The sequence below is a fragment of the Lipophrys pholis genome, assembly GCF_963383615.2.
Source record: "Lipophrys pholis genome assembly, chromosome: 12".
Lineage (NCBI taxonomy): Eukaryota > Metazoa > Chordata > Actinopteri > Blenniiformes > Blenniidae > Lipophrys > Lipophrys pholis.
The window spans coordinates 25,043,464-25,058,310 of record NC_137641.1 but is presented as its reverse complement, the minus strand read 5'-3'; the positions used below and the strand labels follow the sequence as shown (position 1 = coordinate 25,058,310).

General features: G+C 43.9%; 1 protein-coding gene across 4 annotated transcripts in view; it reads left to right on the top strand.

Annotated features, from left to right (window-relative positions):
- lhfpl2a (LHFPL tetraspan subfamily member 2a) overlaps positions 1-11,041 on the top strand; it is a 50,149-nt gene extending 39,108 nt beyond the window's left edge. For 3 of the 4 annotated variants that reach the window (XM_080476359.1, XM_080476362.1, XM_080476361.1), the window contains 2 exons: positions 138-888; positions 9,863-11,021. In XM_080476359.1, coding sequence (XP_080332485.1) covers positions 468-888; positions 9,863-10,119 — 678 coding nt within the window. In that variant the 5' untranslated portion in view covers positions 138-467 and the 3' untranslated portion in view covers positions 10,120-11,021. Of the gene's footprint in view, positions 1-137; positions 889-9,862 lie in introns of all 4 variants that reach the window. The other variant, XM_080476360.1, reaches the window with a different exon arrangement.
- Positions 11,042-14,847: the final 3,806 nt, after the last annotated feature.

Sequence of the window (14,847 nt, the reverse complement as noted above, 5' to 3'; positions counted from 1 at the left end):
GGGGGGGGGGGATTGGAGACAGAGCTGTACTTCCTCCAACTCTTCTCAGAGTTCCTCTTTTATACATGCAATTACCTTTTATACATGCAATTAAAGCACTCACCCTGCTCTTGTGTGTCTCTGTTTTATCTCTTTAGGTGTGTCTGATGTGACGCCAGCGGGCTGGCTCAAGGAACTCCACTTCAATACAATGTAGACACCAAAAAACCAGGCAGGCAGAGCAAGAGACCGAGCCGACTGACGGAGGGCGAGTTCAAGGAGGAACAGCAGCCGAGTCGAGACACTGGTGGAAGAGAAGAAGCGACGAGCAACGGAAGAAAGTGTCAGCCTGTGAATCATTGACCGTTTCCGTGTGCCGTTCGTTGGATAAAGGAGCTCTTCAACCCGCAACCCACAATCTACCTTTTTTTCCCACGTCTGGGCAGTGTTGCATTCTGAGCGCAGGGTCGCTCCCAGCCGCCGTCAGCATGTGCCATGTCATCGTCACCTGCCGCTCCATGCTGTGGACTCTGCTGAGCATCGTGGCCGCATTCGGAGAGCTCATCGCCTTCATGAGCACTGACTGGCTGGTGGGGTTCCCCCGCACGCCCGATGCCGTCTTCGGCCCCCATGGGGCCACCGCAGCCGGGGAGGCGTACAGGCCCACTTTAGGCATCTACGGCCGCTGTATAAAACTGCCCCACCTGCAGCGGGGGATACTGTGCGGACCTTACGCGGTACACTTTGGGGAGATTGCCAGCGGGTTCTGGCAGGCCACTTCTATCTTCCTGGCGGCGGGGATCCTGCTGCTGTGCGCCGTGGCGTTCATCTCGGTCTTCACCATGTGCTTCCAGAGCATCATGAAGAAGAGCATCTTCAATGTGTGCGGACTGCTGCAGGGGATCGCAGGTGAGATGTGCGCACGTCTTTTCTGTAACAGAAACGTGTGACAAAACTGTCAAGCATATGTTTTATCCAGAAATCACTGCTTTGATATCGATCAAAGAGGTTCATGTTTGTCTGTTTGTTGGGCAAATGGCTCCAACCGCTCAGAATATTCCTGCTGGCTCAAAACATGTTGGCAGTGTAAAGACACAATTTGAGCTGATTCACAATCGAATAAAAAGTCTTCAATGGGCAGGAGACGATCTAAAGAGGGCTAATTTAGTCAATCTGACCCTTATTGTTACTCTCGGTTCCTGTGGCGTCTTCCATTCATCAAGGTAAATGTAAAGTTGCTCTCTCAGCTCAACACATTCATTATGAGCACCACAACTACCACTGCTGGAATTCTGTGTTTTAAACTCGTGGAGCGCCTCCGGTAAACGTTTAACCGGTTGAAAAGTCTTGTTGGCCCTTTGCTCCCTTCAGCTGGAGCTCCTCTTTGCCTCGGTTGGCTTGAAGGGCGGCGGAGTACGCATGCGTATCTGTGTTTGTGTGTGAAGGGTGTGTATCTTATGTCTGTGGTTATGTGCCTGAGGTCAGATCTTGGCTCTTTTTTGACTCGCTGTGGTGAATTATGGAAAGGAGGAGCCCATGAGATCATGCTTGCAAATGCCTCCTTTTTTTGTTGTTTTTTTTGTCGACTGTAGCTCTTGGTTGTCTGGTGATTCTGGTTGTCCACCCCTACGATTGTTTATTTGGTGGCGGTCAAAATATAAAAAGATGAAGAAGGGACCTCTGAAATCCTTTCATCTCGTGACTGATGAGCTGCTGCTTTATTGCCCCCTCTGCTCATAAAGTGCAATAACACAAATGTTTATTCAAAAAAACTACAAACACAGGAACATTTATACTGTCGAAAAAAAATGTTTTTTTTTGTCCAGCGCATTGTGAGATAATACAAGGCAGCATTGTTGACGTTACATTGTTGCTTTAGTGAGCTGCATTTGCTGTAATTTTCATCCAGAAGGAACCAGATGAGTGGGTAACTTGTTGACAGTGGCTCTTTCACTATTTACTATTGTGCTGTGTGCAGAGAGCAAGCAGGCGGGTGTGGTTGCAGAGGGAGTAGCCAGGGATCAGTGCGGCCTATACTATGATGCAAAGTGGCAGCTAATAGACACTATTAATGCTCCACTAAGCACCCAAAGTCACATGTAAAGCCCTGACTGCGTCCTGATGGCTAAGCCAGAAAGCTAAAGCTGGTCTCTGTTTCAGACTGGAAGAGGAAGAGGACGTCTTAAAGCAGGTCAGACGTTTAGGACGCTAATGAGGACATATTTACAGATCTACAAGCATTTTGTAGTTGGTAATCTTTCCTGCATTGTATTGAAATTTAAACTCTGTAATGGTGAGGCCTTGTTAAATCGTTTTTTATCGATTGATTGGGACCTTGAAGGCGCTCTCTTTGCACTCTGTGTTGAACGCCGGGAGTCCGGACGTAATGAAAGTGGGGAAATCCACCGCTGAGGGTCCTCATTGTGGAGAGGATGAGGATGCGGAAGAGGAAAGGGGGCGAGAGGAACTTCAAACGGCGTAGGAGGCGGTAGAGTTTCCTCCGATAACTCCTCTCCCATTTCAACCTCGGGAAGCGCTAAGTCTTGCAGCCTGTCGGACTTCCAGCGGTGCCGCCGCTCGATGATGTTTCTTTGGCTTTGTCGTCCTTCCGACATCAGTCAGCCTTGACTGCTATCCTTCCCATGATCCTAATGAATGATATCACTCTCACTTGATATCCTCCTACCACACCGACTTCTCGACTTATCATTATTTCCACGATGTGTGCCGACTCCCCTGGTAATGAGAAAACTGGATCCAGACGGCAGATGTTTGGGGATGTGATTGACCTCAGATGGGAGGATCGTGATGCCGTTGCCAGAGATGGTCACGTCATTGCACTGGAGTGCCTCCCAAGTCCATTAACCTCTTCTTCACATGCACTGACGTCACTTCTTCAGGCTCCCTCGTCCCCGGCGACTAGAGATGGCCGCCGTGTGTCGCATTCCATTAAAGTGACAGTCGGTGTGAGCTCAGGTGGTTTTCAGATTTCTGCCGAAGTTAAAGTCGTTCCTCTCGCGTTACATCATCGAATGGCTAAAACAGACGGCCTTCTGTGGAGGGGTCACCCGGCTGAACTTTTAAATCCTGCAGACGCCCCCAGAGAACTCCTCGTGCAGCAGTTAGACGATCTGCATGCAAAGCCTCCAAACAAACGTCTCCATCATCACTCGCTGTTCAGCTGGAAAGGATCGGGGCAAACAAACACAACCATAAAACTGTCTTGGATTCTTGCGCTTCCTTTGTTGGATGATTTTATTGACCGTCATAAAAGGCGCGTCCAGCCGTGAGTCACAGATCTCATTACAGTTCTAACCGTTGACCGTGACTCAGCCTCAGGCTGGAAGTGTGGAAAAACAAAAACAGTGTCGTACAGGAATTCAAGTGAGTGATCATGATTCAGACCCCTGCGTTACGCAAACACTCTGACTGATAAAGAGTGGGATTCCCACACTGGATTTCCTGGATGTTTGTCTTTATAGCTGCTGTTTCACACATTATTCAATTCAATTAACGGGCAGATGCTTGTATTTATTTCCTCCTGTTGATTCTTTTACAAAGTTTTTGTGTTTTTTCTTGCATAAAACTCCCTTATGGACAGATGAAAAGATCCACTCATGTATGTGTTATTTCTCTTTTTGATGTATGTATTTGAAGGTAGCGTTGCCTATATAATTTGCTTTCTATTTAATTTTGTAATTATCTGTGAAGAAGCGAGGAGTTGGTTATCCAATAGTCTTTCCTAGTTCATTTTATATCATTTGTTAAATTGAAATGTGCTGAGTTTTTAAACATATGAAGGGACAGCTTTACACTTTGTCATTCTATGACTAAAACATACATAGTTATGATGAGTATTTTAATTCCTTTTTTGACTTTATTCACCTGTCATGCGTAAAATTCAACAACCTGTTTGAACTCATCTAACAACTTCCATCACAACTGTAATGTCGCGTCTGTTCAGCATCACAGCGGGCCATTGCACCTCGCACTCTAAACTCTGCTAGTTTTTTTATGCCTGAAGTCCTTTCTGCCGCAGCCAGGACTCAAACCTGGGTCTCCCGCGCTCAAGGGTCAAGACTTAACCTTATGGTGATTTTTAAATAAAACGCATTGTTGAAGCTGTGGGAAACTGTGTGCATATAAAACTGTAGCAACAATGTGGGAAAAACCCCCTTTAAAACGGTTAATTCATTCATTCCCTCCACAGCTCACCTGCTGTAAAACCACAGCGTGGTTACATCTGTAAAAGTATCTGAAAAAGAAAATGGTGAAACCCACCCCCAGATTGCGTTTAGAATCCGTTGTGGTAGTTTATTTATTTATGGAATGACGACCTGTGTCAGATTATGCACATTAGGTCTGCACAACATCAACATGTGTTGTTGAGAATTGTGACTCTTATGATTTGTTAAAATTACAGAAACTTAAAAAAAGGATTCTAATGTTTTTGCCTCCTTTTGCAATCAAATTTTTTTTTTAATAGTTTTTTCACCTCGGCAGTCAATCAGATCTTTTTGTTTTTCTTGTAATCAAAAAACATATTTGTGAAATACTGTGCAGCTTTAATGGCAGTCATTCACAACAATGGCTCATAGAACGTATAAAAAAAATCCTGCCAGATTTCTGAAGAGAGCCCCCCCCCCCCCCAACCGTTGCATTTTGAAGTTGTACCCACACTATATCTGCTTTAATCAGCCCCCAGTCCATCAGAACTCCTCCTTGAACTCCTTCACGCGCTCGTCTCTCTTCTAATCTTGCTTCTCCTCCCGGTATTTCACTGTTGCCCTCTCTTCTTCCTCCTCCAGAGGGTGACCTGGTTCTTGCTTTTCCTCTTATTTTCCTGGAAGCGTTTCTTGGAGCTGAACGCCGACCTGCTGTGCCGTGATCACAGGGTGGAGGCAGAGGTTAGAAAGGGAGGCCAGTGGCTTGGAGGCAGCTATCAAGAGGATTGATGGTGGAGAATTGACAGTGTGGAAGTCAACGGAGACGAGAGCCAGTGCAAAGGGAGCAGAGAGGCTGAAAAAAGGCGCAGCGCAGCGGGATATTAGGTTCGGAGGTCCGGCTTTAGGGTGGCGTGGACGGAGAGGGCGGGGAATGGGAGTGAGTGTGTTTGTATGTGGGGTTGGGAGAAGGGAATGGGGGGAGTGGCGGAGTGGAGGTTTGTAGAATTAAAACCATGCCTTCAATCCATCACCAGTACCGGCCTGGACGTCAGTGCAATGCAGCAACATGTGGAAGGAATTTATGACCTCGTTTTCATTTCCGTGTTTAATACGGCATTGGGCGCTTTCAGAGAACGAGAGGAGAAAGAAAGAGAGAAGAAGAGGAAGACAGCTTCACCCCCCGCACTTGTTTTCATGACGCAAAGCTGCTTGTTGAAGGAGAGCCAGACATCACGGCTGAAATCCTCATTCCCTGTCTGGCAGTAATTTTATTACTGTAAATGGCTGATTGGTGGTCTGACCCGCTGACCCCTCCGCCGCAGATGGACCAGACACAGAAATCCTGTGACTCTCGATTAACCGTGAAGACTTTATATTCCACTGAAATAATCAAAATCATTAAAATAATACACAATTACACAGTCATTGCTTCTTCTCCAACAAAAAAAAAGGGTCTTGATTGTGAGTGCAAGCAGTCTCTAGTTATCCTGACCTCAACATAGGTACGTCTACATTGAAACATCATTACAGTTTATGTACAATACTTGTTAAAATGATCAGAACGCCCCATATTTATCCAGTCTTCCTTTAAATATCATAATTTATTCAATTAAGACAAAAGCACAATGAAAAAGCAGGAGGGAATTAAATAAAAATACTTTATGCTTTCAAAAAATGAAATCTTAGTTAAGCCTCTGTGCTCTTGTGCAGCAGACAAAAGAAATTCAATTGTTAAAAACAACACAGACAGTTATCCTGATCCTTGGGAAATAAAAAAAAAAGGTGTAAATTTCACAGTTGGAGTGGATTTTATTCAACAAATAAGACAAATTAAACTTTGGAAGTCACCACAGACTGGAAGTTGCTTCAGCTGTCCAACCTAACTTTGCTAATAAACTGTGTTTCTGTCTGAGAACAGAATTTGAACTGATGTTATTCCACCTCTGAAGTAGTTGGAGGAATTTGTCATTTAACAAGTGAAGACATTAATGTAGCCCTCCGCTGCAGAGGAGTGCAAAGAGGTGGCATTAATAGAAAACATTTCGATAGGAAGACGAGTGACTGTAAATGTGTGATTTGGTCGGTAAAACAGCCTTTTAGAGAGTTTTACGCATTTTCTGGAGTCACAAATCTGTGATTTTCTTCATGTTATATCCCAAATACTGTCAGTACAGCCTGCAACATGTGTGCTCTTCTTAAGCTTATTAGATAATTCCATGGCAAGTTAATACTAGTAAGATCCAGCACATGTTGTAAGTACTAAGTTAAGACATAAGACTGCACGTGTGGGAAAAAATAAATAATAAAATTTAGGTTTGCTGAGTTGTTTTGGGGTCCGTTGCATCATCTTAACCATGGATGAGGTAAACTGAAGATGATCAGTCAGAGAAATTGTCTGAAATCTGCTGATTTAAGTGGAACTGTCGTAATGTTTCCACTGGCATCCGAGCACTTGATTGAAGCTCGGCAAGTAAACTGAGGAAGGGTCACCTGAGTTCAAACTGCGCTCGAGGGGAAACCCTCTGACTTTAGTTTTCCTCGCAATTTTGTACAAATGCAGAAGTTTACAAAGTATGACTGAGTACAGAAGAAAGACCGGCGTCTGTTACCGACTCAGACTTGAAGTTTTCTCACAGGCTTCCAGCAGCTTCACTGAGCAAATCTCACTTTCAACTCCAAGACTTAAAGCTTAAAGGTTTTCGAGGTTTTTAAAGCTTTTGCTGGGAGTTTGTTCTCAGATTTTGCTCTGCAGTGTGTGCTAAGTCCTGTACGTTGGTGCAGAAGCAACAGTCAGTGAGGCAGAGCGGCAGAAGTGGGTCACGGTAACACAGGAAGTGACCCCATCCTTCCAGCGAGACGCGGGACGCCGGAGGGTCGGCCGGTGACTGGAGCAGGCGGAGGGGGGCCAAAAAGGCCTTTGACTACCTTTTCCTGTTGTTCCTCTCTCTCGCTCACGCTCTCGCTCTCTCTCTCTCTCTCTCTCTCTCGCTCTTTCTGACCCTGCAGGATTGTGTGTCAAGATTCAAGCTTGGGTCACTTTTTCCTGCCGGACTCGACTTATTATCTCCTTTTCGTTTGAGACAGGAAACTCTGGAAATGTTTTTTTGAGGGGGGGGGGGGGCTGCATTCTCTTAGTAACAGACTATAAAGCATTTATCACATCGTTTGTAAAACTGCAAAATTAATTTTTAAATCGGTACAGAGTGGAACAAGTTCTCCTGATTTTGTGGATAGTTAATATCAGAGTTCCAACAATTGGACTTATGATTAAGGTGGAGCTGGAAATCTCCCCTGCGCAGCAAGAACTTCCCAGTTTTAAGTCCATTTGGTGGCTTTTCTTTGTGGAGTTTGCACGTTTTCCCCGAGTGTGTGTGAAGATCTGATCAAAGACATTCTGCTGCCACACCCATGATTGTAATCGGTTCAGTTCAATGATATTTTCAGTGTTTCTCTATGAATGAATGAACAAATCTTTATTTAGGAAATACAAAATAGAAAGAGAGAAAAAGAAAAAATGAACCTTTCGATGAATAAAACAAAAACAAAGCAACAACGCTGATGGATAAACATGCATCAAAATCCTATGTGGCACACAGAGAACGGTGCAAGACGGGATTGATTGCTTTGACGTGACGGTGCAATCCACTGCTGCACCGTGCCACCCTTCAGCTAGAACATTAAACGCCAAATGAATGCTTAAATAATGTGTTTGTAGACTGGCTTGTCAGGACAAAACATTTGACACTGTCATCTGTATTTTTAACAACCAAACAACTTCCCGAATAATGAAAAAATGATCGGCACATTCCTTCATATTGAGAAGTTGTAACCTTGATTGCTTTTAAAAGAAATCCATCTTTGGTACTTTATATACATAATAAATTCTTTGTATCACAGTTTTGTGTTCCAGATATTCCCCACATTGTTCAACAAGTCTTCAATCCATCATCCTTGCTCACCGATACGTGAAGCATCCTGAGCCTGTGTATAAACAACACGTGGATTACACAGTAAATGATCGCAGCAATCATATTTAATCATACGTATTCAGACAAGACAAATACTCCGTGTTTACACACGTGGAAAAAGTCGCAGTCGGGTTTCAAACTGTTTACAAACCTGTGGACGTGCCGACGTGGCGCCTGCAGCTTCGCCCGGAGACAATAGTTCGACTAAACTTGTGCCGCTCAAGGTCCGCCGTCTGGATTTGTCACAATGTTTCCTCAACTGTGGTGGAGTGAAACCAAGCCAAGTGGCTCAAATCGCAGAAAAACAATGCTTCTGACCTCTGGAAACTTTTGTTTTGCGTTTCCCTTTGTGCAGCCATATCAGGATTTACAAAGTCCTTCTGTATTTTGCTTGCGAACACATTCCCACGCATTCCGTCTTGGTGTGTGTGTGTGTGTGTGTGTGTGTGTGTGTGTGTGTGTGTGTGTGTGTGTGTGTGTGTGTGTGTGTGTGTGTGTGTGTGTGTGTGTGTGTGTGTGTGTGTGTGTGTGTGTGTGTGTGTGTGTGTGTGTGTGTGTGTGTTAGTAATGTGGGAGATAACGAATGTTGATTAAGAATTATTGTCGAAATCTGCAATATGTCAGATGCCTTCCTTTTACAAAACAAAAGCATTTTCATCCATGTATTCTCCGTATGATCTATAATCAGAAACATCTTCGTGGGGCAAGTTTGTACGTACAAAGAAGACTTAAAAAAAAAAAACTTGGATTTAATGTTTTAGACCGCCGTCAACTTAAAAATACATTTTAATTCAAGCATTCCTGAGTTTATGAATTCTTTTTCTCCATTCTTGCTATAATTAGCTGCACATTAAACCCTTAATGAGAGGAACCAGCACAAAACACCTGAAGCTTTCACACTCCGGCGCAGTGTTTCCATTCCATTTCCATTTTAGCCCAATTGTAACCATGCCGACTAAGTCGAGGGTTTTGCTTTATGGTCGACGCGGAGCTGTTGTCGTCTATATTTTTCCAATCGCAGTGTGCTATTTGAACATTGAAAACATTGTAAAAAAAAGACAGCAAGCGCCTCTGAAATAATCCAAATTATAACTTGGTTGAAGAAAACAGGCTGCTGATTATATGTACAGTGTTCAGAGGGGTTTGGACTGGTTTTGTTTTGCGCTGCAGTCGTGATGCGACAGCTTAGAATGAAACATGCTCCCTCCAAGCACTGTGTGAAAAATTCACCTAAAAATGGGACCACGAGTTGAGATCTTTACCATTTCAGTTCTCTCAAACACAAACTTGCTTTGAATGAGTGACCTGTTTGTTTTCACTCTCGAGCAAATTTACAACAAATTACTGCTGCTGACTCGAAATACATTCAAGGTGAAATAATACCGGTCTAACCAGTCGTCTGGGGTTTTTCTCTTAAATTTGTGATCAGAAGATATGACTTCTCTTACACTGCATTTCTGAGCTGAATCTTCTAAAATCTAAAGGAGATCATCTGCTTTGGTCAAAGGCCCACAATTCCCACTGGCCCTTGAATGCACCACAATGCATTTTTCAGTATTTACCTCAGAAGTTTCAAGCGGACGGCTGCGGCTCAGTCGGCGGAGTGGGTCACCTTTCAATCCTGAGGATTCAATCCCATTTGTCACTGCAGGATGTGCGTCCATGGACAAGAAACTGAAACGTGTGTTTCACCAAATGACGTGGTGTGAGCTCAAGCTAAATTTGTCTGAATCTTCTCTCTTCCCGCAGGTCTGTTCCTGATCCTCGGTCTGATGCTGTACCCCGCTGGCTGGGGTTCGGACAAGGTCCAGCTGTACTGCGGTCCGGATGCGGCCCCATACCGGGCCGGGCTCTGCTCCATGGGCTGGGCCTTCTACACCGCCATGGGCGGCACCGTGCTCACCTTCGTCTGTGCCGTCTTCTCCGCCCAGGCCGAGATCGCCACCTCCAGCGATAAAGTTCAGGAAGAGATCGAGGAGGGGAAGAGCCTGATCTGCCTCCTGTGAGGGTCAGAGGTCGTCCTGTTGGGAGGGGCGAGAGGAGGACGATCAGCCCTCCCCATTGCTGTCCTTCTGTCATGAGGCCGGCCTGTGAAATGCAGCGCCCTCCGTTGTTTACCACTAAAACTGACTCCTAGTTTGTCTCTGTTCTGTGTTGATGTGGGAGAAAATCTACCAAGTGCCAAGTGTTTTTGTTATTTTTTTTTTTGTGGGTGTGTCCTTGTCTTTCTGCCACTAGAGGTGCTGTGTCCGTTATTGTATTCACATTAATTGTGCGGAGAGACTCCGCCTGTCACCACATGTTGTAAATAGGTGTGATTTTATATATATAAATATATATATTGTACATAGTTTCCGATCGCAGAATGATGGTCAGCTTGATCCAGGCTGGGCTGATGAAGTCACTCTTGTCTTAAACAAACAAACACTGGTGTTTCTGTCGCCAGCGAACCTGGATCTGTAAACCGTTTGCCACGTGTGAGTTTGAACTCTCCAAGGGAACCACTACCCAGTCCGAATAAACTGCTCCCAGAATAAAGCGGCCGTCAGCTCGGAGCGGATGAGCTCACAGAATGTACTTTTTTTGTGTGTGTGTGTGTGTGGAGGGGGTGGAGGGGTGATTTAACTTGTGTGTGTGTAGACCCTTGAAATGTATCAGTGGAAGAAATTCCTCGCACGGACTGCATAAGCAACAGAGGCTCCGTGGTGCACGAGTCCAGCCTTCTCCGACCGGTCAAGTCTCACAGAAGACATCCTGTAATGTGCACAAAGAAAGACACGGACCGACCGACGAGATGAGGAAAAAAAATAAAAATAAAAATGAAGTATTGCTGTTGTTTGTGACGTCTGGTTTCGGGGAGCGTGTGGAGTCCGTAGATAGCAGCCCGTCTGTTCCAATGTTTTTCTGCCATTCGAATAAAGAGAAGGGAAAAAGAATTGATCGGGTTGGGTTTTCATTGAGCAAAAGGGTGGAGGGAAGGAGGCGATGCTGCAAGTGGAGCAGCCAGCTGGGTGCCGAGACCTCGAGTTGGCCCTTGAGGTGGGGGTGGGTACGTTTTCCAGCCAGCGGGTGATCAGTTTTTCCACTGATGCAGAACTCGACTCTCCATGTGTGTCTCTTCTTTCTGTGTGTGTGTGTGTGTGTGTGTGTGTGTGTGTGTGTGTGTGTGTGTGTGTGTATACACATATTAATCTGAAGTACTTGCACTTTTTGTGGAAATATTTCCATTTTTACATCACTTTATGCTCTACATCTAGTTACAAAAACAACGCAGCAGCGCGTCCTTGTGAAGTAGTTTACTGAAAGCCTGCAGTATCATTTGTTTATAGAAGTTCTGGTACTTTTTCCTTTTTTTCTTTTCCTGCTGCTTGCATTATAAAATGAACATCCATACATTTCCTACCTCTCGCCTCTGCGTTCTTTTCTTCCCCCTACATGAATGCCAACACTTGCACCTGAGTGTATTTTATTTGCATGTGCAATCATATAAAAGACAAGTTCCTGTGCAGATGTTCCGCCCTCCCTCTTCCCTCCCTCCCTTCATGTGGACAGCAGAAGCCTCTAGAACCCTGTGGCTCCCTTCCTCCACCTCAAAAAGCTGAGCTCAACCCCAAACACAGCGCTTGATGACTTCCAGATTAGGCACATGACAAATCGTGCAATCTGAAGAGCGCAGCAGAAATCGAGACCCGTTTTCAGCACAGGAGATTTTTTATTTATTTATTTTTTTTGTGTTTCAGCCTGTTGAGTTTGGTTTCTTTTCACACTCTGGAGCAAGAAAAATATATCTATGTACTCGTGTAAATGACAAGACAGACCAAAATGTTTAAGACCAACTTGCAGGTTGAATGTTTGAAATAACGCACCATAAAGTTTGAAAGACCTTTTAACTCCCGTTTTAGAAATCAGCATTTGCCCCCATACCGTGAACTCTTGACAGGCCGTCAATGGGCAAACAGAGAAACGGGCAATCACACACACACACACACTGTGAATTCCTCGCCCAAAATAACCTCACATTCATGTTTCTAGACTGAGAAAAGAAACCTGAGTACCTAGAAACAAAACAAAAAAACAAAAAACGTGTTGAGTCTGAAGTAATCCAGTACTTTCAATCCAAAGGTTCCTGCAGTACTCCCATCTTGCATGTTCCAATGAATCCTCGTTATCCGGCTTCTGCACAGCCTCGTGAAGGACAAACTCATTAGAATCAGGTGTGCTGCAGCAGGGAGTCGTCTCAAACATGCAAAGATTTAGGAAACAATGCTTTCTTAACCAGAACCATCCCGGGCCAGATGTGTTTGCGGAGCAACTTCCAGCTGCAGAGAGCAGCAGGGCGGAGGACGGCTGCTGTATTCACACAGTCCTTCCAAAAGATGCTTAAGAGGCACTGAAGAAGAAGAAGAAGAAGAAGCCCTGGAGTCAGTGAGAGCTTGTGAGTCCTCCTTTGTGCCCCTTCTTTTTGGCAGGAGAATTTTGTCTGCTCCCAGTTTGCTTTCCTCTTTTGTGAGAGTGTCGCTCTGCTTCCCCGTCACACAGGTTTATTTCAACAGAGACACAGCACTTAGAAAAACACTCATCTTAGAAGTGGATATTGGCAACTGTGCCAACAAACAAACAAACAAACAAAGAAGTGCCTTCAACTTTCAACATCTGTCATATTTACTTTAAAATAATCAAATGGAATGTGTGCAGTGTGAGTAAAGAGCAGTGTCGGCGTGATTCAAAGCAGGAATATCCACTGTGGAAAAGAAGGAGGAGACAATGGAGATGTGACAATATTATGACATAATCGAGGAAAGGATAAATTAAAGAGTTCCTTAGTCGAAATATGATTGGGTATCATAGAGATGGATGTGGCAATAAATTAGTTTATGAGTAGACCACATGGAATACTGTATGAAGATCGAAGCAGAGAACAGTGTTCAGTCAGCTGTGAAGGTTCACTCTGCAGCCTCAGAGACGAGACCATAAATACACATGATTTGTACAAGTTGTCTGGGGAACGAGGGAGGATCATTGTCATTATTTTAAAATTGCTTGAAACATAGTACAGTATGTACCACAGATGATGCAGCACGATTACTGTACATTTCCTGCATTAACTCCAGGTGTAATCGATCTCGGATATCTGTGAGGCGACGGTGTTGACAACACATGAATAAAGCACAAATATTACTTTAATTTACTGTAAATGATTCATCTTCATTGAACTTAGGACCATGGGACGATGGAGGAAGGCAGGGCAGACCCTGGACAGGCCACCAATCCATCTCACCAATAGACAATTTCAACTTACTTAACTTATTAAGCTCTGAAGAATGTTTTTTGGATTGTAAGATGAAACTGAACACAGTAATCAAAACTGTCTATACATAAGTTGTACTACATAGCGTAGTGGTGCGCTCTCTTGCTTCATATCAAGGATATACCTTGTTGGAATCCACGTGTATTATTTATGATTGACTGTTTGCCCATATTTGATTTTAACTCGTATAACTCTTAAATAGTGTGCTGTGTTTTCCCTTTAAGCTGACTCTGCAATGTTCCACCAGTCACCGCTGAGCTTAACCCTGCATACATGGACAACTTAAAGTTACTTATTTTACTTGATTTAAACTATCCTTTTCATTCTGTGTGGAGCTATGCCAAAGATCCCCCCCCGGGAGATAAATAAAATACTTCTGATTCTGGACCAACCTCTCACTCTGGTGTGCTGCAGAATAAAGATTGATGAATGTTTTTTTTTTTTAGGTTCAACATATTAAATTAGTCAAAAATGAGAGAAAGAAAACTTTAAAACCACTTAAATCCCCCAGTGAAACAGAAGCACAGCAGTCGTTCTCATTATTTAAACTCTTCATGTTTATTATCTGTTAACTACTGACCTCATCTGGTTTGAAGCTGATGGTGCAGGACCACAACGTCTGGCATTTCCCCTTTTAAAATACCAAGACGCCAGGAAACGCATACAGAAGAAGAACTTTATTTTATGTTAATACAATAAATATACAAAACTCAAACTACTCGACATGCGTCTGCAGGTGAACCCAGAATGCGTCTTGATCTTACACCAAAAACGATTTGGACAAAATACACAAACATCCCTTAACAGATTTTTCCTCTATAATTGAATAGAAATTTGAATCATTAGAGATGTGTGTGAGCAATTCATTTGAATTTCCTGTGCGTTTCTACGACTGATGATTGTAAATTGTCTGAAATACACCCGCCGGTTCACATTGTATTGGCCTCCTACACCTGCCTTCCTTTCACCCATTTCAGTCAAAAATAACAGCGACAATATCGGTGTGGCTCTTTCTCAGATATGATCTCATGCAACTGTTATTTAAGTGTGTACTGGCTCAAATCGCACCAGTGTACGGAGAGAAACAACCCCAAGAAATAAAAGTATAGTGAGCTCAACACGGATGTGAGGAAGGATCCCACATCCAGACTCTGCCCTGCACACAGATTAAGACTTTAAAGGCCAAACTCCCTCTACGAAACACTTGTTCACAACAGCGAGGCTAAACTGGCTTTAACACGAGACTCAACAGTCAATCAGACACATTCGGACAGAAACCACTCTGCAGCTTGTTCAGGACGTAGAAGGAGAAAAAAAAGATGCATTTGACCAGTTCAAGAGGTGAAATGCTTTGGGGAAGTTTCCAATCTGCTCATTTAAGCAAAAAGAAAGAAAGAAAAGAGTTGAAAGATTTTTTTTTTTTTTT